This window comes from Bubalus kerabau, chromosome 19, assembly GCF_029407905.1.
Source record: "Bubalus kerabau isolate K-KA32 ecotype Philippines breed swamp buffalo chromosome 19, PCC_UOA_SB_1v2, whole genome shotgun sequence".
NCBI classification, from domain to species: Eukaryota; Metazoa; Chordata; class Mammalia; order Artiodactyla; family Bovidae; genus Bubalus; species Bubalus kerabau.
The window spans coordinates 8,127,725-8,153,122 of NC_073642.1; the positions used below are offsets into that span (position 1 = coordinate 8,127,725).

Sequence of the window (25,398 nt, forward strand, 5' to 3'; positions counted from 1 at the left end):
AGCTCATTAGGATGCTGGGTTCAAAAAAAAAAAGCAAAAAGCCTGGTAAAGAATCAGCCTGCTGCATAGGCTGTGGCTGACATCTACTGGTGATCTAAAATATCATTCTCTGCTTCCTAGTGGTACATTTTAGCAATGAAACTAAATAATATGAGAAACACTATATATTTTAATTTTCCTATTTACATAGTTTATGAAAAGCAGGTAAGAGACTGGATCACTGTATATTAACATCAACATTGTTGTTACTCTGTGAGTAACTAAGGAACTTCCCAGGTGACTCGGATGGTAAAGAATCCGCCTGCAATGCTGGAGACCCAGGTTTGATCCCTGTGTCAGAAAAATCCCCTGGAGAAGGGAACAGCAACCCACTCCAGTGGGAAATCTTGCCTGGGAAATCCCATGGACAGAGGAGCCTGGCGGGTCCCAGTCCATGGGTCATGAAGAGTCGGACACAACTAAACGACTAACACACAGAGCAACTAAGCTCTAATGCTGGATTACAGGTGCCACACAAACAGGACTCAGACTACTAAGTTTTAAATGTTTTCAAATTTTAAAATCCTGATAGGTTAAGAGCAATAATCTTAAAGTGCCTTGCAAAACTATTATTACTATTATTTCCTTCTTTTTCACAAATTTAACATACAAAAGTTTTAATAGATAAACAATCTGTACCCAAATTCCTTGAGTATGAATACTTCCTTCTAAACTAATTGAAAACTGTTTTATAAATTAAACCAAAATTCCCATCATTAAATCTCATATTATCACTTAATAATTTTTCTTTACAAATAATGTAAAAGTAAACTTCAGTGAACACAGTATAAAATTCACTTCAAATCTTGTATCAATGATGCTTTACTATGTACTGTTATGGAAAACTTCCTTAAATGGGAATGTTTTAAAATTGTGTATCTTGGACCATTGACCAAAGAAAAGTGAAAGTGAAGACGCTCAGTCATGCCCGACTCTTAGCAACCCCATGGACTGCAGCCTACCAGGCTCCTCCGTCCATGGGATTTTCCAGGCAAGAGTACTGGAGTGGGGTGCCATTGCCTTCTCCCAAAAATGGATCTATCAATGACTTATATCTAAGTACTGAAACAATAAAATTCATGGAGGAAACCATGAGTACATCTTCATGATCATAGGCCAAAAGCAGGAGCACCAATAGAAAAAACAGATAAGCCAGACTTTATCAAAATTAAAAATTTTCTGCGTAAGAGAACATTACAAGAAACTGAAAGGCAATATATAAAATGGGAGAAAATATCTGCAAACCATATACCTGGTAAGTGTCTAGAACACTTACAACTCAACCACAAAAAAAAAAAAAAAAAAAAAAAAAAATCCCTTGAAAAATGGCCAAAGGATTTGAGAAGACATTCTTTAAAGAAGACATGCAACCCACCAAAAAGCACATGAAGACACCCAATTTCATTAGCATTAAAGTGAAGTCACTCAGTCGTGTCCAACTCTTTGGGACCCCATGGACTGCAGCCTACCAGGCTCCTCCGTCCACGGGATTCTCCAGGCAAGAGTACTGGACTGGATTGCCATTCCTTCTCTAGGGGATCTTCCCAACCCAGGGATTGAACCCAAGTCTCCCACATTGCAGGCAGACGCTTTGCCATCTGAGCCACCAGCATCTCATTAGGGATATGCAAATCAAAACCACAATGAGGCACCATTTCAAAACCACCAGGATGGCCATAATTTGTTAAAAATGTAAACTTAACAACTACTGATGAGGAACTGAGAAACAGGAACCCTTGTACACTGCTGGCAGTAATGTAAAATGGTTCAGCCACTATAGAAAAGTTTGGCTGTTCCTCAAAAAGTTAAACATAGAATTGCCATAAGGTTTCATATTTCTACTCCTATATATACCCCAAATAATTAAAAGCAGGTACTTAAACATTTACATGTATACCCATGTTCATAGCAGCAGTGTTCATAATAGCTATAAGGTGGGAACAGCCCAAATGTCCATCAATGGATGAACAGATAAACAAACTGTGGTATATACACACTGTGGAATCTTTATTAAATCATAAGGAATGAAGGAATGACACATGCTACCACCTGCATGAAACTTGAGAACATTTTGCTAAGTGAAAACAAGTCAGACACAAAGGTGATATGCTGAATGATCCCAATATATGAAATATGCAAAACAGATAAATCCAGAGAGAGAGAACACAGACTGGCGGCTCCAGGCCTGGGGTGTAGAGGGGAGTAGGAAGAGGCTGCTTAATGGACAAGGGGCTTTGCTTTTAAGTGACGGGTATGTTTGGAACTAAACAAAGGTGGCGGTGTGCAACACTGCGTATATTCTGAATGCTACTGATTTTTCACTTTAAAATGGTTAATTTTTCATGAAGTGAATTTCACCTCAATAAATTATTTTTAATTTTAATAAAGTTACTTCAATCAAAAACCACCACAACATACTCAACAAGCTTTCTAGTTGGATTTTTCTGGGCAAGCATACAGCACAAGTTAAATACCATGGGGTTATATGAGAACAACCAAAGAAAACCTCTTTACTACCAGGAATATTAGTTCATTCCTCCTCCAGTATTTCTCCTCCTTTTATGTATGTTATAGAGCAAGATCTCTCAACAGTAAAGTCAGAAGCCCTGGCAGGCTAATGGGAACAGAGACAGATGAGCAGCCCCACCTTTACTGGTCCACAATAGCAGAAATGCCCATCACAGCCCTACTCACCATTTGCCCCACAATGTCCCTTAATATTTACCCTCTTATCTCTTGGCTCACTTCCATTAACTACTCAGTTTCTTCTCTTAAAATTTCTCTTGAAATAAATGTTAAGCAGACCAAAAAAGCATGAGCCTTGTCTTAAACACTTGTCATATTTCCTTGATGTTTTCTGGAGACAGAAAACCACAACAGATTCTCAATACCTGCATCTACTATCATCAAAATCTCTGACAGTTAAGTTCATTTCTTCTGCAATAAGTAACATAACGAAATGTTATTAACTATGGTTTTCATGTGAATAACCCTAGAAAGCCTGAGACACATATTGGGCGGGGGGGGGGAAGAGAGGAGATGCTAAGGAGAGGGAGAAGGGGCAATAAGAAACGCTTTTAAGAGCATTAATAGCTCACTAACCCCTCCCAACCACTCCTAACAAGGGCTGTGCAATCAGTTAGGTCAAGGACCACTAGAAGTTACCACTGACATCCTGTTTCCCAGCAAAAATGTAATGAGACTATAATGTGCAAATAATGGGCACTCTATTCATAAGCAATATAAAAAGATAATCCCAAAAGTCAGTGTTTTATGAGAAAATGCAAATTTTGATTACCCAGATATGAAAACATAACATCTTTAGAGTTTATTTTAATGGTTCTTAAAAAAAAAAAAAAAAGAAAGAAAACCATGGCAAATATTCAAATTTCTTGGAATGCACCCATCAGAACAATCACAAATATTTTATGTCCCAAGTTCATTAAAATAAAAATTTCATTGGAAATTCACTGAATACAAGCATTACAAATATTAAAATAAAGCTATCTCAAAAAGAAAGGAAATGGAAAGGAGGGGTACAAACTGAGGGAAGGTAAAATTTTCAAAATGTGGACAAATTCTTTTGTTTCTAAAGTTGTCTTTGAAGTGCCTAAAAAAGAACTCTGGGATCATTTTTCTTTATAATTCTGTAGCATTAACACATAGTGGTAGTTTGATTTTCATGATAATAATGAGTTACTACTATTGATTCTAATTTTTTTTTTTTCAGTCACACACACCACAGGTCCAACAGAACTTTCTACAACATGGAAATATTTTCTATCTACCCACCCAATATGGTGGCCACTACTCACATATGACCATTAAGTATTTAAAAGATTATTTATTATGACTGTGGAATTGATGAAAGTGAAAGTGGAGAGTGAAAAAGTTGGCTTAAAGCTCAACATTCAAAAAACGAAGATCATGGCATCCGGTCCCATCACTTCATGGGAAATAGATGGGGAAACAGTGGAAACAGTGTCAGACTTTATTTTTGGGGGCTCCAAAATCACCGCAGATGGTGACTGCAGTCATGAAATTAAAAGACGCTTACTCCTTGGAAGGAAAGTTATGACCAACCTAGATAGCATATTCAAAACCAGAGACATTACTTTGCCGACAAAGGTTCGTCTAGTCAAGGCTATGGTTTTTCCTGTGGTCACGTATGGATGTGAGAGTTGGACTGTGAAGAAGGCTGAGCACCGAAGAATTGATGCTTTTGAACTTTGGTGTTGGAGAAGACTCTTGAGAGTGCCTTGGACTGTAAGGAGATCCAACCAGTCCATTCTGAAGGAGATCAGCCCTGGGATTTCTTTGGAAGGAATGATACTAAAGTTGAAACTCCAGTACTTTGGCCACCTCATGCGAAGAGTTGACTCATTGGAAAAGACTCTGATGCTGGGAGGGGCTGGGGGCAGGAGGAGAAGGGGATGACAGAGGATGAGATGGCTGGATGGCATCACTGACTAGATGGACGTGAGTCTGGGTGAACTCCGAGAGTTGGTGATGGACAGGGAGGCCTGGCGTGCTGCGATTCATGGGGTCGCAAAGAGTCAGACACGACAGACTGAAGTCTGATGTGAAGTCAGACAGAACTGAAGGAATTGAATTTTCAGTATTTTGTTATAATTTAAACAGTACTACATATAACTAGTAGTTATCATACTAGAAAGTAACTTTCTAGTATTACTTTCTAATACTAGTTAGTATTACACTCACTGCCAGTTTTTCACTTAAACTTAGCTCTTTTGGACACAGAACATAAAAGAACTACTTAACTGTATGAATGATAAAATTTTTAATTACTTTCTTAAAATGATGAAGTACTTGCTTGATATTTATAGAGGTTAAAATTATTCTCTTAAAAATATAAATAAATAAATGTTAAGTATCTGAAAAACTGCAAGTGTTTTATTGCCAAAAATGTAAAAAAAATTCCCAGATTGATATTTTTCACTTAGCAACAAACTTTTACAGAAAAATATACTCAAAGTTAAAAAGTCTGTACATCTAGTACATTTAAAAACTGAAATATGTACAATCGGTCGTGTGAGTTCTGTATCCTTGGATTCAACTAACCATGCATCAAAAATAATCAGGGAAAAAATATTCCAGAAAGTTTCAAAAAGCAAAACTTGAATTGCTACACCAACAACTATTATATAACATTCACACTGTCTTCACAACTACTTATATAGCATTTACACTGTATTAGGTATTATAAATAATCTAGAGATGATGTATGGCAACCCACTCCAGTACTCTTGCCTGGAAAATCCCATGGACGGAGGAGCCTGGTGGGCTGCATTCCATGAAGTCATGAAGAGTCAGACACGACTGAGCGACTTCACTTTCACTTTTCACTTTCATGCATTGGAGAAGGAAATGGCAACCCACTCCAGTGTTCTTGCCTGGAGAATCCCAGGGACAGCAGAGCCTGGTGGGCTGCCGTCTATGGGGTCACATAGAGTCGGACACGACTGAAGCAAGTTAGCAGCAGCAGCAGCAGCAGAGATGATGTAAAGTATACAGGAAGATGTGCATTGGTTATATGCAAATACCAAACCATTTTATACAAGGGACTTGAGCAGCTTCTGATTTTGGTACTGGAGTGGGTACTAGAACCAGTTCCCCACAGATATCAAGGGATGTCTGTATCTGAATATTTTTCAAAAGAAAACAAACATTAAAAATTACTAAAATTCTGTAAAGTATTAATATTAAAAATATTTGTTTAAAAATGAAAGCTGTAGAGATATCCTAAACAAGCACTGAAGACTGGATCATCATTTGCCCCTACCTACTTTCTATTTTTTAAAAAAAACCTATTTAATGTGCATTCAATGATTTTATAAATGGAATTTTCAGAGTTAAAATAGACACACAAAAAAGAATACTAAACACTTTTCCATAAGGCCAGATTAACCATTTAAAAATACACCTAGCCTTTACAATCCTATATGCTTATGACACAACTGCTTATTTCAGGAAGGAACAATGTTCCAAGCTCACAGCATGATATTTCAAACACCTTAAATACATTTTATCTATATTCATGTATCAATCGAGAGAGAGAGAGAGAGAGACTGATTTGATGGGACTAATATATAGAAACTGGTATCTCCCTCTTGGTGCATAGGTGCCTCATTTTTAGTATAGTGAATGCTTGAAAATGAATTTAAACATATGGAAACATACACAAATGTGTACAAGCCTTCTGCTTGTACATGGAATCCCTCAAGTACATAAGGATAGAGTCTAGAGTGAAAGGTCTGTATCCCTGTCACGTCTTTCTAAACTCTCTCCTAATTCCCCAGGCCAAAACTACAAGTCAGGAAGAGTGGGTTAAGTCATGTTCCCTATATTTCTTTAAGAATGTACAGAATGATGCATGTTGTAAAAGTATTTCTATCAAGAACAATTAGACTCACAGTAAAACTCAAGAAGTAAACTTCAAAGAGGTAACTAGGAAAATTCACTTAACATGGAACACTTCATTGTTCCACAGTGGATAAATGTAGTTAAACTTTTACATGGTGCGAGGCTAGAAACAGGTCACCAACAAATACCTGCAGAATTACAAAAGCAGCTCTGACAGAACTACAAATTAGAAGACCTGTCTTGCTCTAACTGGCCACAAAAATGACTTGAGATCCATCTATTAACCTCTTCTAAGCTTACTTACCTCAAAAAGACAAACTGCCTAAATTATCTACAAAGCTCCATCTAGCTTTAAAATTCTGTGATTCAGCAGAATAAATTATAGGTCAACATTAATTTTCCAAGCTATTTCAAATAGTTTGTTTACTATCTGACAAGGATCTACTGACAACCAACCAGTAACACTGAGAGGACAAAATACTTAAATCTGAAGATTCAATAGGAAAAATACCTTTGATTTAAAGAGATGGGAATACCAGACCACCTGACCTGCATTCTGGGAAATCTGTATACTGGTCAAGAAGCAACAGTTAGAACTGGACATGGAACAACAGACTGGTTCCAAATAGGAAAAGGAGTACATCAAGGCTGTATATTGTCACCCTGCTTATTTAACTTATATCAAGAGTATATCATGAGAAACGCTGGGCTGGATGAAGCACAAGTTGGAATCAAGATTGCTGGGAGAAATATCAATAACCTCAGATATGCAGATGACACCACCCTTATGGCAGAAAGCAAAAAAGAACTAAAGAGCCTCTTGAAGAAAGTGAAAGAGGAGAGTGAAAAAGTTGGTTTAAAACTCAACATTCAGAAAACTAAGATCATGGCATCTGGTCCCATCATTTCATGGCAAATAAATGGAGAAAAAATGGAATAGTGACAGACTTTATTTTTGGGGGCTCCAAAATCACTGCAGATGGTGACTGCAGCCATGAAATTAAAAGACGCTTGCTCCTTGGAAGAAAAGCTATGACCAACATAGACAGCATATTAAAAAGCAGAGACACTGCTTTACCAACAAATGTCCATCTAGTCAAAGCTATGGTTTTTCCAGTAGTCATGTATGGATGTGAGAGTTGGATTATAAAGAAAGCTGAGTGCCGAAGAATTGATGCTTTTGAACTGTGGTGTTGGAGAAGACTCTTGAGAGTCCCTTGGACTGCAAGGAGATCCAACCTGTCCATCCTAAAGGAAATCAGTCCTGAATATTCATTGGAAAGACTGATGCTGAAGCTGAAACTCCAATACTTTGGCCACCTGATGAGAAGAACCAACTCATTGGAAAAGCCCCTGATGCTGGTAAAGTTTGAAGACGGGAGGAGAAGGGGATGACAGAGGATGAGATGGTTGGATGGTGTCACCAACTTGACGGACATGAGTTTGAGTAGGCTCTGGGAGTTGGTGATGGACAGGGAAGCCTGACGTGGTGCAGTCCATGGGGTCGCAAAGAGTTGGACATGACTGAATGACTCAACTGATAACAAAACTCACACTTTTCAGGCGCAGGTGTGTTAACTGAGATAGTTACTGGTACATTTGTAATGAATGTTTTGCAGGTCTATAGCATACATTAGGGAGAAGGCAATGGCACCCCACTCCACTACTGTTGCACGGAAAATCCCATGGATGGAGGAGCCTGGTAGGCTGCAGTCCATGGGGTCGCTAAGAGTCAGACATGACTGAGAGACTTCACTTTCACTTTCCACTTTCATGCATTGGAGAAGGAAATGGCAACCCACTCCAGTGTTCTTGCCTGGAGAATCCCATGGACGGAGAAGCCTGGTAGGCTGCAGTCCATGGGGTCGCACAGAGTTGGACATGACAGAAGCGACTTAGCAGCAGCAGCAGCATACATTATAAATAAGCATTAAAACACAGACAGAGCTGTTTCCATGCATTCAGGTTTAGAAATAACTAAGATGTTTCTGTACAGTGTTAACTTGAGAACATAGCATTCATGGTCATTATGGAGGCTGTGGAAGATGCAAGGGTCTGACAAATTAGGGGGAAACAGAAGTCCTTTGCTGGAATTCAAAATGACACCATCAAACAAAAACAAAACCATTCCCTCTCCCTACTTCTTCTGGCACATTTGATTGCATGGTGCTCATTTTTACCATCTCTTTGTTGGTTTTCCCTTCAAGGTATTCTGATGATCATTTGATCTAGATACTACTCTTACCAAATTCAAAGCAGGTAGAGCATATAGCTGGATGACTTCTCAGTCATCAACACTTTCCACCCTCAACCCAGCCACCAGCTTCAAGGAGCATAAACGCAAGCATCACCATCACTGTAAATCAAAATGTTTAGACTCACTGATTAATAAACCTGAGAGCTGGGAAAGATCTTAGTACCAGTAAATTCCAACAAACTCATTTTCATGTTTAATTATAAAAATCATAAATATCTACTGAAAAGAATATAAACCAAACTCAGTAGTAGGACCTTTCCCTTTTAATATAAACACTTAAGTGTAAGGCTCTGTTTATTAGAGCTCCTATCCCAACTCTTGTGGCCTCCCTCTTCCACAGCTATCATCTCTACTAAGTTTGATGTATTCTTTGTTATGCCTCAGTTTACTTGTCTATAAAGCAGGAATAATAGTGCCTACCTCATATAATTATCTTGCAGATTAATTAGATTAACACATATAAATTATTTAAAACCGTGCTTGGCACTTAGTAACACCTCAAACGATGATGGTAGCTGCTATCTGATTTTAACCCAGCCCATATGGATAAACGCTTAGGTTTTCACAATTTTTCATCATATACAATGTTGTGAGGAGTATCCATGTTCACTTGGCTGTTTTTTCTGTTGGGTAAAGAAAATTAGAGATACCAAGGGAACATTTCATGCAAAGATGGGCTCAATAAAGGACAGAAATGGTATGGACCTAACAGAACAGAAGATATTAAGAAGAGGTGACAAGAATACACAGAACTGTACAAAAAAGATCTTCATGACCCAGATAATCACAATGGTGTGATCACTCACCTAGAGCCAGACATCCTGGAATGTGAAGTCAAGTAGGCGTTAAGAAACATCACTATGAACAAAGCTAGTGGAGGTGATGGAATTCCAGTTGAGCTATTTCAAATCCTAAAAGATGATGCTGTGAAAGTGCTGCACTCAATATGCCAGCAAATTTGGAAAACTCAGCAGTGGCCACAGGACTGGAAAAGGTCAGTTTTCATTACAATCCCGAAGAAAGGCAATGTCAAAGAATGGTCAAACTACTGCACAGTTGCACTCATCTCACATGCTAGTAAAGTAATGCTCAAAATTCTCCAAGCCAGGCTTCAGGAATACATGAACCGTGAACTTTCATGTTCAGATGAAAGTTCAAGCTGGTTGTTCAAGCTGGTTTTAGAAAAGGCAGAGGAACCAGAGATCAAATTGCCAGCATCTGCTGGATCATCAAAAAAGCAAGAGAGTTCCAGAAAAACATCTATTTCTGCTTTACTGACTACGGCAAAGCCTTTGACTATGTGGATCACAACAAACTGTGGAAAATTCTGAAAGAGATGGGAATACCAGACCACCTGACTTGCCTCTTGAGAAATCTGTATGCAGGTCAGGAAGCAAAAGTCAGAACTGGACATGGAACAACAGACTGGTTCCAAATACGAAAAAGATTATGTCAAGGCTGTATATTGTCACCCTGCTTATTATATGCAGAGTACATCATGAGAAATGCTGGACTGGATGAAGCCCATCTGAATCAAGATTGCCGGGAGAATATCAATAACCTTAGATATGCAGATGATGGCACCCTTATGGCAGAAAGTGAAGAACTAAAGAGCCTCTTGATGAAAGTGAAAGAGAGTAAAAATGTTGCCTTTAAAGGTCAACATTCAGAAAGCTAAGATCATGGCATCCAGTCCCATCACTTCATGGCAAATAAATGGGGCAACAGTGGAAACAGTGGCTGACTTTATTTTTCTGGGCTCCAAAATCACTGCAGATGGTGACTGCAGCCGTGAAATTAAAAGATGCTTGCTCCTTGGAAGAAAAGTTACAACCAACCAAGACAGCATATTAAAAAGCAGAGACATTACTTTACCAAAAAAGGTCCATCGAGTCAAGGCTATGGTTTTTCCAGTTATCATGTATGGATGTGAGCTAAGCTAGCTAAGTCACTTCAGTTGTGTTCGACTCTGTGCGACCCCCTAGATGGCAGCCCACCAGGCTCCCCCATCCCTGGGATTCTCCAGGCAAAACCCCCACTAGAGTGGGTTGCCATTTCCCTCTCCAATGCATGGAAGTGAAAAGTGAAAGTGAAGTCGGTCAGTCGAGTCCGACCCTCAGCGACCCCATGGACTACAGCCTACCAGGCTCCTCCGTCCATGGGATTTTCCAGGCAAGAGTACTGGAGTGGGGTGCCATTGCCTTCTCCCATGGATGTGAGAGTTGGACTATAAAGAAAGCTGAGCACCTAAGAATTGATCTTTGAACTGTGGTGTTGGAAAAGACTCTTGAGGGTCCCTTGGACTGCAAGGAGATCCAACCAGTCCATCCTAAAGGAGATCAGTCCTGAATATTCATTGGAAGGACTGATGTTGAAGCTGAAACTCTAATACTTTGGCCACCTGATGTGAAGAGCTGACTCATTTGAAAAGACCCTGATGCTGGGAAAGACTGAAGGCAGGAGGAGAAGGGGATGACAGAGGATGAGATGGTTGGATGGCATCACCAACTCAATGGACATGAGTTTGGGTAAACTCCAGGAGTTGGTGATGGACAGGGAGGCCTGGTGTGCTGCAGTCCATGGGGTCGCAAAGAGTCTGACACAACTGAGCAACTGAACTGAACTGAAATTCTTACAAGTCAAAATGCTAGTTCAAACATATGTGCATGTAAAATTCTTCTAGATATGGTCCAACCACAAACCAAAAACACTGAGTCAATTTCCACTCCCTCCAGTAGTATGTGTGAGCATCTGCTCCCCATTGTCTTCAACACACACGGTGTTGATAATCTTCAATATCAGCAATTAACCTCTTTCAATCTACTAGGTAAGGATGATCAATGTTTTACCACTTCTTCTGCTAAAAGTTAAATATTGTTTTGTGTTTTGACTCTCTGTATTTTTTTATGATTTGCCTGATCATATTTGATGGGGGAAGGTCAGGAATGTTTTCTTCTGGGCCAGTAGCAAAGAAATACATCTGCACCTTACTCTGTCACCCCAATTCAGGATTATGATGGATATACCTCCTCTTCCCTTCAAGCTCAGAAGGGTATCATTTTTAAGTTTTTTTCTGTTGCATAGATTAACTCCTTAATCAGGATCCATCTACTCTATTGCTCTTCAGTTCAGTTCAGTCGCTCAGTCGTGTCCGACTCTTTGTGACCCCATGAACCGCAGCACGCCAAACCACCCTATTTCATCTAAAATTTACATGCCATTTTTTTCTACCCATTCATATTTATAAATAAAATTGGCAACACAGGAGAGCTCCATCAGTTATTTGGGGAGGTCACTCTTCCACATCCCCAGGACGGCCTTCTACCTACTGCACTCATTAAGAGAAACTCGCAGATCATTGAATAATTTTGTTTCCAGGTTGAGTTCTTTTCCTCCATGCAAGTCACTTGCCACCTTTTATTTTAAAAGAAGGAACTAAGCTCCAAAGAGATTAAGCATGTAAGATCTGGGTCTATTACTTCCTAGTACTAAGTTCTGTTACCAAACAATGAAAATACTCTCTTCCTGGGACTGCAGACCTCAAATGCTTCCACTGTTGATTCCTGCTTCCATGCTATATTCCTTCTCTCACTCTTACACAGATCCCAGCTACTTGGTGGGGAGCAAGGGCAGGGACTGGGATGCAAGGGGACAAGGTAGGCTCTACCCCAGCCCCCTTCAGCCTGCACACTCATAACCTGTCATCATCTGAAACTTCTCCATGACTAAGTCTCTCTCCACGACCAGAATATCCCATCCATCTGGATGGCTTACTCAGTCATGCCCAGCATAAGTCGGGATCCTTTGGACCCACTTCATTTTCCCTATTCACTCACTCCTTTCTTTCTTTGCCTCCAATTCAGCTTAGACTCCATGCCCCACCCTTTTAATCACTCTTGCCAAAATCCTAAACCTCCTTAGTCCCTCTGTACCTGGAAAAACTTAAGCCTTCATATATGCGACATCCCAAATTCTTTATACCTCAGACAGCTAAGAACTGCAGGGAAAAACTCCCTAAACAAGCAGATGGTTCCACCGTAAGTCTAGCCATCAACTGCTTGCTGAATAATCCCAACAGTTCTACCACCCTTCTCAAAACAAACTGCCATGACTCTTCACAGCAATCATTTCAAACCTGCACTCTACAGATCTTCACTCCCCAAGTGGTGGTCATCCGACAAAAACTGTCTCCCCCACAGTCTGTATCTTCCTGTGCACCTATCCTTCCTTTCTCTTGTTAGAGGAGGAAGGGATACTATTTCAAAGTCATTCCCTCCCTCCAACTGTACTTTGGGGCCTGTCCTTTCCTACCTTCTTAGGAATCCTGAACTTTTAATTATTTCCTATTTCTGTATCTTCAACTCCTCTCTAATGAAGATTTCCCATAAGCATTTACACAGGCTCAACTCATTCCTCTTAGAAAAGAGAAGAGGGGTAAGTAAAGAGGAAAGAAAATAAAAAAGGAGAAAGAAAAAGTGTCCTTCTTTGTCGAGACCCTCCAGCTATGCCTGCTTTTTCAAATCAAAACCAAATTTTTAGACCCACTAACCTTGTTATCTAGTTTTTCACCTCCTCCTCACCAATTCAAACGTGCATTCCTCTCCAGAGCTTCTAACACAGGCCCTGTCACAGTTACCATCACTTTTTGTCACTAAAGTTTTGGACAAATATTGATCCTAATCTTCTGCCATTTAATCTCAGTTAATATTTTTTTCTTCAGTTTGGGAAGTCAAGAAACAAAAATTCCATGAGAGTAAGAATCTGTTCCATGAGGTATTGATTGTCAGCGCCTTGAAGAGTACTGGATACACAGTAAGTACTCAATAAATACATGGTGAATGAGTACGTGATAGTTTTCCTCCCAAGTTCCTGTCAAAGTCAATCTTCAGGATCAATGCAAATAGCACCTTCCTTAAAAAGTCTTTTACAATCCTGATCCATAGAATTAGATGATGTGTCCTGCATATGTTAGGCAGTAGGCCAGGCCTGGGGATACAGAATTTAAGACAGAGTCCCTGGATAAAAGATTCTCAATCTGGAATTCATAGACTTGTACTATAGTCCTTAACACTATCCTACTTTATATTCATTTATTTATTCATCTAACAACTATGTGGATGCTACGACAAACACAGAACCTGTATCTCCTATTCTCTTATTGTCAAACTACCGCAAAGATCAGAGACTTGATAATTCTTGAATAGCATTTAAAATAATGATAGAAAAATTCTTCAAAACATTTTCTAAGATAAATGTTAGGAACCAAAATCAAAATACTTCCTAACTACTTCTTATTTGCCTATTAATTATATAACAGTATTCCTATATAAATTAACTCATATTAAAAAAGTTTTATGATTTTTCAGATATACAAATAAATGGTAATATTGTACAATAAAATACTGCTCAAAAGTACTTTAAAATGTAAAATATGCCTATCCTTTGATCCAGCAATCTTGCTTTTGAGATTTGATCCTAAATACAAGGATGTATGTATACTTTTTGGCCTAGAAGTTAGCGGAATAAGAATGAAGTAAAGAGAGAAATCTGCAGAGAAATATGTATAGTATGATTCCCTTTTGTTTTTTAAAAAGACAAAAAATAAAGAGTACATAATTATATAAACATAAGCAAAGTAGTGGAAGGACACAATCCAACTATAAATACTGGTTATTCCAAAGCACAGAACTGGATGAACAGAAAGAGAAACAACTACTTTCCATATCTTCCTCTATATTGGTTGCTATAGGGCACATATCATTTTCATAGGTAATATAGGAAGTTATTCTTTTATATATAAAAAAAGTTTATTCTTTCTCACTGTCCTTCCATTTTAAAATGGGCATTCCCCAAGTTCTGAGCATTTGACATACAATCATCCTACAAATACAAACCACAGTGCGATACAGAGCAACTTAAATAGAAAAAGGAAGGACAGAAGTCAGGCCTCAGTGACTCCTCTTCTCACCAAGAGGCTTCATATAAGTAGGGGAAATGGGGAATGCTGAGGACAGGACATTTAAACACAATAAAACAACGTTAATAAAAAATAACAAAACAATGTGGAAATGGAAATGACTGGCAGGTTCTCAAGCTTCCTTGAAAAAAAAAAAGCCAATTAATTCTTACTGTGTTTGAGATACTGTATGATTCCAATAATGTTTTTTCTTTTGGACACTACTGCAGTTGTAAGTCAAATTTCACATACTAAATGCTATTTCTATAGGAAATATACCTTATCAATAACACCAGCAAATATTCCAAAAGCCTGAACTCACTAGTTTGGAGCACACAAGGGCAAATACTCTTCCATCTGCTTTCAAAACCTGTGCAGGAAGCCATTCTCAGACTCTACTGGATAAATAAGCTGTCTTATGCTCAGCATAGTCAGGGAATGGTATGGTTGCTACCATTCTCACATACTGATATCTGTATCGCACTTGACAGTTGAAAAAGCTCTTTGATACACATGAATCAAATGTTCCAGCTAAGAGAAACCATTAAAATAAAATACACACACCTATCATTATAAACATATGCAACAATTTAATCTTCAACAAACAAGGTGACAAATAATGAACTTGAAATGTATGTTTGGAAGCCATTATATCAGTTAAAATTACATAGTAGATATTTAAATTTTTCATAAACAGAAAAATTCAGGCAAGAAATGGCCACAAAACCAGAAGTTTATTGTTAGTTTTATAAGCAAAGGTCAATTACTTCTACTGCAGTAGACTATGACTGTTTGAAACGTAATCCACTCACAACCTTTTCTTTGTATATTAACAACAAACATAAGAAAATCTAGGCTATAATTCTTGACAGATTATTTCTTGTACCACTTCTTCTCCAAAGCGGGTAAAAAACACTACATAAATACGGTTTCACTTTATGGAATGATGATCTTGCAAAAAGGATTAATATGATTTTATATAGATTATTAAGGTTTGAAAAGTGAACATTTTAATTTGAAAAAATCTAGGCATGCAAAATAACATACATCAATATGTGTGTGTGCTAAGTTGCTACAGTCATGTCCGACTCTTTGCAATCCCATGGACTGGGGGTTTCTCTGTCCATGGGATTCTCGAGGCAAGAATACTTGAGTGGGTTGCCATGCCCTCCTGCAGGGGATTTTCCTGACCCAGGGATCGAACCCACATTGCGTATGTCTCCTGCATTAGCAAGCGGTTTCTTTACTACTAGTGCCACTTGGGAAGCCCCATACACCAATATGCCAAAGACTAAAAATGAAAGATATATTTACATTTACTTTCAGACACAGCAATGCTTTCTACACACTGTAGGTATTTTACACAGATTAAATAAAACTTTTCCAGAAAAACACTCCATATATATGAAGTCAATAAGGTATATTTTCAGATACTCATATACGTTCAGAGAAGGGAATGAAGAATGGGCCCAATCACAAAGAAAAAAACAAGACTTCATAAATCATCTAATATGAATAAGAACTAGAATTCAACATGAAAAACTTAAAAGAGGTTCAATGATAATCAGAAAAGTCCACATAAAGCAAATTCATTTAAAACAGAGACCAAATATCATGGTAAATAGTGGGAATAAAAAGTTTGACAGAGACATTCTTTTGAAAATATTTTAGTTTTTTTAATATCATAAAATGTTGGCTTCTGTGGCAAAAATTTCCCCAATAAATTGGGTCATAGCTCAAAGTCATTTGATTTTCACAGTGCAATCATGAAGATTTTTTGGTTTTGGAGTTTTTCAAAATGCTCAAAACACATCAAGCCTTCTAATGCTAATTTTAGTATTATAATCTTCAAATTATTATCTTTTTAAATACCTCTAAATCAAAGTCATCCTTGTTGGCCTTTCTCTTCCTTACTTTTTAACTGGTCTGTTGGATACTGTAACATCCATAAATCACTTAGGAATCTTAACAGCAAAGAAAGCACAGGCCCAGAGAGATGCACAGACTAAGTGAAGAGGGGCTTCTGAATGGGGACTAATTTTTTATTAATTTTATTGTAGTATAGTTCATTCACAACGCTGCAGTAGTTTCAGGTGTACACCAAAGTGATCTGGTGTACATGTACATATAACCATTCTTCTTCAGACTCTTTTCTCAGATAGGTTATCACAGAATATTGAGTAGAGCTCCCTGTGCTATACAGTAAGTCCTACTTGGTTATCTATCTTATATGCAGTAGTGTGTGGGACTAAGTGGTATATTAGTGAATATTTTGTTTTCCTATACAACTTTTGCAACTTTGTAACTGCAGGAATTAGTGAATTTCCACCTAAGTAATTACCTAAATAATTTCCACCACTGTATATGTACTTTTATTACATGTTTACACAATAAGAGGGGATATACATCTTGGTTCTGGATATCTTAAGATACATAAAACATATCTTGATCAGGACTACATTATAAATAACTTTTAAAAAATGTAATGTAATACTGTACCAAGGTTGTAAGGGAGTTCCTTTTCATGTAGAGTCTCTCCAAGTACTGTAGTCCCTCATCTTTCAGTAACTCCAATGGGAAATGCTGCAGATTCCTGTAATTTAAGAACAAATTCTTGTGCTTTTCCAGCCTTGCCACAGAGATCGTCTTACAAAGTTCGGATGCCATGGCTGAACATATTCCATCAGGCACGCTGCAGTACTACATCTTGTCAAAATTGATCCATTTCTAAAGAGAACAAAAAACCTGACAATTATGATACTGGTAACAAAAGCTGCCAAATAAACCAGTTAGCATATATAGCTATTTGCAGACATTAAAAGGAGAGTTATACATCAATTCCTACATTTTTATTTCACAGCAACTAAATTTTCATACATATTTAAAAGATTAAAATGAATAACTAATAAAAAACTACTCTCACTATTTAAACAATATTTACTACTTAGTAGAATAGTCCTATTTGAAAAAATAGTTCTTGAACTTGAGATAGGAATCCCTATCTAAGAGAACAGAGACCAGTTTCATAACACATAACTAAAGAAAGAACTTAAAAATCAGACACAGCAAAGCCATTTCCTTCCTTCCTACCTCATTTTGTCTTTAGCTTAAAATATTTTTAAAATATTTAATATGACTAGATCATTTACAGCTTCATTTTCTTCACTTCTTACTATCTAAATATTGTTCTACATAGTAATATTTTCTTTCTTTTCTCCTCATTCTCCTCTCTTCTTAGCTTTGCAGATTATCTTAAGTAGCAAAGAAACAGGCCTGGGAACATAGTTTTACTTTATTCTTTCAATGAAAGAAGAAATACTGCCCTAGGAAATAAGAATCCTGTACTTTTCTATTACAACCTCTCTGGGTTTCAGCTGCCTAACATATAAAATGGAGACAACAATTTATTGATAAGGGCCAGAACCCAGAACAGATTAAATTCCCTTCTAGCTCTAAACTGACATGGGTAGGAGGAGAAATAAGATTTGCCATCTTATCAATTAGACACAGGGCAGAAACAAACTTCACAATCACCACAAAAAGAAACAAGCTCAGAGCTACAATAATCTGCCAAAGGTCAAGCAGCTCATAAGGGAATAAAGGATTTTTTTTCTTTGGGTGGGGAAGTGTGTCCAGACTGAAGTCTTTGCACACACAGACCAACAGGATTCTACAAGATACTAAGGAAACGCTAAAACACTAAAATCAAGTTGAGCTTTGTCCAAAGATTCTGTTCTCGTTTACTTGGGCACCCTTCCTCAAACTCTCCAAAGGAAAATACCTTTCAAAGAAAATGTTTTTTCTTAAGAAAAATTTTCACTGAGAATTGACACCAAATTAGTACAAATGTAGTAACATAAGCTTTCAATAAGCAGTGTTTTGTAACTTTTCATTTATATTTCATTATTTCCAAACTCTAACTCCTAATAGGAAAGTATCTGCTATTTTATATGAAAGGGCAGAGAATATGGAGTACTCAATAATCTCCCCAATGGAGCATGAGAGTCCAATACCTTCCCATTTTTATACTAGCTACTCACTTCCCTATTTTTATGAGACATATTACAGGACTCTAAACAAGATAATCTTTCCACATCTTAATTCTCTCTGTGAAGCAAGGATAACTAGGCTAGAAATAATGCTGATGATTGTTATTGGAAGGGGAAGCTTTCTGGGTAATTATTCACTTAAACGGTAAACTGGAAGCAGTTTAGGTGTCTCAGAAACACCTCAAACGTAACACTTTCAAATAGGAGTTTTTTATTTTCATCACCTATCCAAATCTCTCCCAGTCTTTCCAAACACCAGGAAAGCCTGAAGTCAAGAATGATTCCACCCACCTATCATGAATGAGTCACCCACCACCTCCAATCCATCACAAGGCCTATGGTTTCCATCTCCAACATACACCTCAAATCAATCCACATTTCTCCATCTGCCAAAATGGAAAACCAGTCATCTCCTGCCTGGCCATATATTTTACTGGTCTCCCTGTGTTTAGTCAATCTATAATACATTAATCACTTAGCAGGGAGCTTTTAAAAAAGTAAATTCAATTATGTCTCCCTCTCTTTCTCAGGTAAATTCACTCCCTACTCACATGAGCTCTTAAAAAAAAAAAAAAAAACAAAACCTTCAAAAGTTTATTTAGAAAAATCAAACTTACCAGGTATTGAGGGCTCTTCACAACCTGGTCCCACCCACTCCTTCAGCCTGGCAGCACCCTTCCTGTTTCTCACCAAAGTCCTGGGCTTTTCTAGTGTTTCTCAGTGCCACACTCTTCACATCACTTGCTGCTCTCCTTTTAGCCTTGAAAACACTGTCTCAACACCCTTCAGGTTTCAATGTAAAATCACTTCTCCATCCCAAATAAATGATTCTCTCTTCCTCTTTCTTTGTAGGACTCTCCACAATTTATAATCTATATATTTATTGATGTATCTATCTATTATACATCTAGCCAAGAGACTGTACCATGAGCTCCTGAGGGCAGAGATCCCGCTGTTTTCTTCACATTTGTATACCTGCCTCTAGCACAAAGCAGGCCCTCAAACAGCTGATGAACTGCTGAAAGTAGGCCATGTGAGTAACACTGCACGGTAGAGTTTTTTTCATCTCTGATCTAAGGTCGGCTTGTAGATACTATAGGCTGAGCCTTCTATGTGCTTTGATCTCTCAATCCTTAAAACTCTGCATTGCGATATATGTTATTTAGCCTGTTTTATAGATGAGGAAACTGAGTTTTCTCAGAGAGCAACTCCTCAGAATTCCAACCCAAATGGACGACTTCAAAGCCTGTGCACTGTTCTACAGTGCAGCCTTTCATGAACTTCAGTAGGGCCCGTGTTTCTTCCTATTACTATTTAAACGGCAGGCAAAGCTTACACAAATTTAAGACCACAAAGCACAGCCCACACTCCTTGATGGTTAGATCCAGTGAGAGAATACAGCATAACCTGATGGCTTTCCTTCTAAATCCTACAGAGATGGGTAGGATTGACCGCTTTAAAAACGTCGCTGCTGCTGCTGCTGCTAAGTCGCTTCAGTCGTGTCCGACTCTGTGCGACCCCATAGACGGCAGCCCACCAGGCTCCCCCGTCCCTGGGATTCTCCAGGCAAGAACACTGGAGTGGGTTGCCATTTCCTTCTCCAATGCATGACAGTGAAAAGTGAAAGTGAAGTCGCTCAGTCGTGTCCGACTCCTAGCGACCCCACGGACTGCAGCCTTCCTGGCTCCTCCGTCCATGGGATTTTCCAGGCAAGAGTACTGGAGTGGGGTGCTATTGCCTTCTCCGTAAAAACGTCACTACATTCTGTTAAAATGCAGTTTGGCAGATGAAATCTACACAAATGAAATCTGAAAGCTGTCAATAATAAATAATGGTAATGGGTTTCCAAATGCATTCATTGGCAGTACAGGATAATTTTCTCACACATACTCCCTTCGGTACCTCTTATCTACAATTAAAAGCAAATGATGCACTTAATATTAGCTGTATACAACTGCACCTGCATAGGAGTTTTCTGACAGGTAAACACCAATCCACTCTATTACTGTTTAAAGCAAACAAACCTTTCCACCTTAAGAAAATTCCACACATTTTTAAGCAGGTGTATTTTAAAGGGAAAGGAGTACCTTCGATTGACTTCCATACTTAACTCGGTGGAATACCCACTCCAACTTCCTAATATTGGATATTAGAGGATTAAAATCGTACATTAAAAGCGTTTGTTATTTTCTCAGTACTGAGAAGGCTGGCCGAAGTCAGGCAGAACACATGCCATTTTTCCCAGTTAACCAAGCACTCTCGCCATTAGAGTTTGGAAGCAGCGAGATTAGTAGAAAGGATTTCACAGATCCGGTGAAGGGATTCTGCGACCACCTAGGGCTAGGAGGGCCCGGCGGCAGTGGCGACCCGAGGCCCGGGTGGGCCCGCTCGGGCCAAGGTCCACTGCTGCGGCCCGACGCCTCTGGCAGGCTCGGCCTGCCTGGCCAGGGGCCGGGCCACAGGGCACTGCTACGTGAGGCACCCGAAGCAGCGAAGCACCACTCACCTCTGCCGGTGGAGCCAGCGCTCCGGAGCTGAGGGGCGCCGGACGGCTAGCCCGGGCTGGGCAGGCGGGGCGGAGCGCCGGCGGCGACGGGGCGGGGCGCGGGCGAAAGTGGGGCGGGGCGGGGCGGGACCCTCTCTTCAGAGGTTTGGGGGAGGAGTGAGCCCGGGAGAGGAAGATCGCGATAACACGCCCCTGTGGTCGCCGTCTTACGATAGGTCAGGCGAGATGCTCGTTTTCCAAGCGACGTGCCTATTGGTCAAAACTGCGGCTTCTCTGCTACTGGCCCCGCCTCCGGCTCGGTCCTTGCTTCCGGCTCTGGCTTCGGGGGTTACGGTTGAGGTGGAGGTTTGTGCTCAGAGTTTTGAGAGGGTGGTTTAGCTGGCTCCGGCCTCAGGGACCGTCAGTAATTTATTAGTTCTTTTGTTCATACGTTCACTGACGCACTTGTCCTCGTACTCAATACATACGTTAAGAAATTACAAGAATAACACCCAGTGTGTACCAGGCAAGGTTCTAAGATCTGTGGACAGGTTATCTCACTTAACTCTCATGGCAATCCTATGACACAGATACTATTATTATACTCGTTTGACGGTCACAACTGAGACCCGGTGGTTTTCTGTAATACGGCCAAGGTTAGTGATCAAGTAGTAAGCTTATTCGGAGAAGGCGATGGCACCCCACTCCAGTACTCTTGCCTGGAAAATCCCATGGACGGGGGAGCCTGTTAGGCTGCAGTCCATGGGGTCGCGAAGAGTCGGACACGGCTGAGCGACTTCACTTTCACTTTTCACTTTCATGAATTGGAGAAGGAAATGGCAACCCACTCCAGTGTTCTTGCCTGGAGAATCCCAGGGTCGGCGGTCTACGGGCTGCCGTCTATGGGGTCGCACAGAGTCGGACACGACTGAAGCGACTTAGCAGTAGCAGCAGCAGCAGCAGTAAGCTTATTAAAGCACAGTATAAAAAGAAGTCACTGCGCGCTGGCAAGTTCGTTCCAAACTTGAGGCAGTAACCTAGTCTCTGCTCTTGAAATACTTGAAGTGTGCTGCGAGAAACGATCGTTAAAAGGACACTAACAATTTAGTGAATAAAATACTCTGGCAGTTCCTAGCATGACTGAGTAGTCTATCAATAAATATTTAAGAATATTCCCGTGTCAGCAGAAAGAGTCATAAAAGGAAGAATCTTTCATGTTGGTAAAAAGGAAAAAAAAAAAAAAGAAAGATCCAAGCATTGTTAGGGAACAGTACAAAATACTTTTTAAATTCCTTGCTTGTTAGTATGACAACGTTTCTTCTGAAATGAAGTTTAAAAAAAAACTTCCTCTTAAGAAACCACTGTTATTCTTTGAAAAGCTTGATGTTGATTAAACTACTGGTTCATTGTCAAGCAATCTTGACTTTATAGATTTATATTGGTTTACTTAATTACTGTTAGAGATAACTACAGAGCAGACATATTAAGTAAAAAGAAGACCTATGGCAAAATAACGTCTACCATCTGAAACTGACACAAAAGTAGCCATGTGATTCTTTGTATTAATGTATTATCCTGTGTGTGCCCTGCTCAGTGGTGTCGGACTCCGCCACCCCACCCACTATAGCCTGCCAGGTTCCTCTGTCCATGGAATTTTCCAGGCAAGCATACTGGAGTGGGTTGCCATTTCCCCACCTAGTGATCCTGCGTCTTCAGGATCGAAGAACCTGCGTCTTCAGAATCGCAGGCAGATTCTTTACCACTGAGCCACTTCGGCAGCCCATATTATCCTATAGACGCTCTTAAAAGTTGTCTGAATTTGTCAAGTGTCAGTTTCACATTTTGCCTCACTCAAAACAAGGGGGCGGAGGCAATCCTCTAATCCAAACCAGTAATTTGGCAGTCTTTGGTAAACTTTAACATCAACGTCAACGGGCAGTGATACCCCTTTAAGAAAATTCCAAAGAAAAGACCAACCCCGTTTTAAAATTCCCACCTCTGGCTCCCAAGGATTGGGTTGCAAACTTAGACAAAATACTCTTCTCCACTCCCTATTGGTGCATAATCTATCATTCATTCTCCCTGGAGTTTAGTGTGGTACCGGGTCGCTTTACGGGAAAAGACTGCTCCAATTTAGCCGGAATTGCCCAACTTTTAGACTTTTATCATGGTGCTCAATCTGTAAAAAGAATCACCAAACTGATAAAACCAGTACAGCGTGGATCAAACTGGTAAATGAGGGTGCCGAGACAACTGTAATTCGATCGAAAAAGAAACGGACAACTCTCAAGCACACAGGGTAATTGACAAAGGATTTTACGACACAGTGAGAGATGTGCGAGTTAAACTTTTCTGATTTTTTTTTCTTTTGCTAGTTTTAAAGGCGTAGATGTCAAAGGAAAAGCAAATAAACTGCTGGCATAATGCAAGAATGGCAGGAGGAGAGTTTTTCAGAGGGTGTTTTTCTTTTAGAAAGAACATTATTCGCAGATTAGCAATGGATTTTTGAATGGTAAAGGGAACAAGGTAATAAAATTAACTAAAGATTATTTTATACTCCAAGAATCTGTAGTTTGTTATTGCTTTAATATGGATTTAGAGGAACACTTAATAATGTTATTGTAATTATTAGGGGAAATAGATATTTTTCTTTGTATATTATCATACCTAGCATAATAGGCAATCCAGCTGTTAAAAGATATAATCTTTGGACCCAAGTTTTGTGTATAAATGTAGATTTGGAGATCCAGGGACATATCTGCTAATGACAAGGGAAAACATAATATTGGTATATGAAATAGAATCAGAAGATGATGAATGTAAGGATAAATTCTCAAAAATGAAGTCCAGCATTTATATTTTCAAGAATGATATTTTCACTAAAACTAAAATATAAATTCAGGAAATACTGATAAATGAGGATGATGTATATTAAAGCTTAATTTGGAATAGCAGCATTTAAAAAAAATCCAGCCCAATGTAAAATTCCAAAATATAAAAACTTAATGATTCTTCAAACATTAATTCAGCTAATAAATACACCTACTGGCACATTTATTCCTCTACAAGGCCTAGCTCAAGAGTAGGTATGCAATAAATATTTCTTGAGTGTCCTCTATTAATCCATATATGGGGATATAAAATAATGTAATACAGTCTCTAAAGAAGCTCATACTCTGTCTACCTGGGAGAAGGAGACTCAAAAAGTTTAATGAAGACTTCTGGATAGTTCCTGGTGCGTAGATGACTGTTGTAGACCATAGGTTCTTCAGGTGCTTAGGCCAGTAGAGCAGAAATATTCAGGGAGAGTTTCACAGTGGGGTTAAGACCCATTTGGGACTTGAGCAATGGGCAAAATTTCAGTCAAAAAAGAAATAGCATCCTAGGTAGTGGGTGAGTTGTTACTGAATATGTGCAGCATAAAGAATAATTAACTCTGAGCAACAGAAGTTTCATTTGGGGATCTTGTTTTAATCTTCAAAAAAGAAAAAAGCATGAGAATGTTACACAGAAAGTCAAAATTGCGAGAATTAAGGAGTTTGGTCCTGGATTTTAAAGGTAATATTTGAAAAAGATAAGACTGACATTTCAAGAACAGAGACCAGAAGCTAAGGGGCTAAAATATTAATACTATAAATAATGGAATGTAGACTGGTAGCAGCCTCATGAGACATTTTCTCCAAATACCATCACATGGGAATAACATAAATCTTGATTCATCTCTTTCTTTTATTCTAAAGCATTGATCTTATTTTTGTTTAGCACTATTTATTATTATGTATAATAATATATAACAAAATATTATGTATAGATGAGGCGATAGCTGTGGTGCTATAAAGCAGTAAAAGTGATTGTTTACATTGCATCATTTTTTGCTCCTTTTCCCTCAGAATTTACCTGTATTTCTTGGTTCTATTTAACTGATTTGAGGGAATGTCAACCAAAAAAAAAGTTGTGACTGAAGAATACCATGGGAAGATGGGAGATATTCATACTCAGACTGTAGGCTTTCACCTGACCTGTTTCTCTGAGACAAAATTCAATTCCATATACTCCATGAGCTGCTGCTGCTGCTGCTGCTAAGTCGCTTCAGTCGTGTCCAACTCTGTGCGACCTCATAGACGGCAGCCCACCAAGCTCCCCCTTCCCTGGGATTCTCCAGGCAAGAACACTGGAGTGGGTTGCCATTTCCTTCTCCATGAGCTGCTACCATGTACCAGATGATATC

General features: G+C 39.0%; 2 protein-coding genes across 10 annotated transcripts in view; one reads left to right on the plus strand and one right to left on the minus strand.

Moving 5' to 3' along the window:
- Window positions 1-21,311, minus strand: part of LRRC28 (leucine rich repeat containing 28) — a 197,652-nt gene extending 176,341 nt beyond the window's left edge. Inside the window, exons 1-2 of one of the 6 annotated variants that reach the window (XM_055556411.1) lie at window positions 21,192-21,311; window positions 17,136-17,363 (exon numbers count right to left, since the gene is read on the minus strand). In XM_055556411.1, coding sequence (XP_055412386.1) covers window positions 17,136-17,303 — 168 coding nt within the window. In that variant the 5' untranslated portion in view covers window positions 17,304-17,363; window positions 21,192-21,311. Of the gene's footprint in view, window positions 1-17,135; window positions 17,364-18,976; window positions 18,998-19,302; window positions 19,566-20,772; window positions 21,140-21,191 lie in introns of those variants that run through there. The other 5 variants (XM_055556412.1, XM_055556414.1, XM_055556415.1 and 2 more) reach the window with 5 other exon arrangements.
- Window positions 21,312-23,257: 1,946 nt separating this feature from the next.
- The window catches only part of TTC23 (tetratricopeptide repeat domain 23), a 163,228-nt gene continuing 161,087 nt past the window's right edge, over window positions 23,258-25,398 (plus strand). For 2 of the 4 annotated variants that reach the window (XM_055556515.1, XM_055556513.1), the window contains exon 1: window positions 23,258-23,469. The gene's annotated coding sequence lies outside the window, so the exon portion shown is untranslated. Of the gene's footprint in view, window positions 23,697-25,398 lie in introns of all 4 variants that reach the window. The other 2 variants (XM_055556512.1, XM_055556514.1) reach the window with 2 other exon arrangements.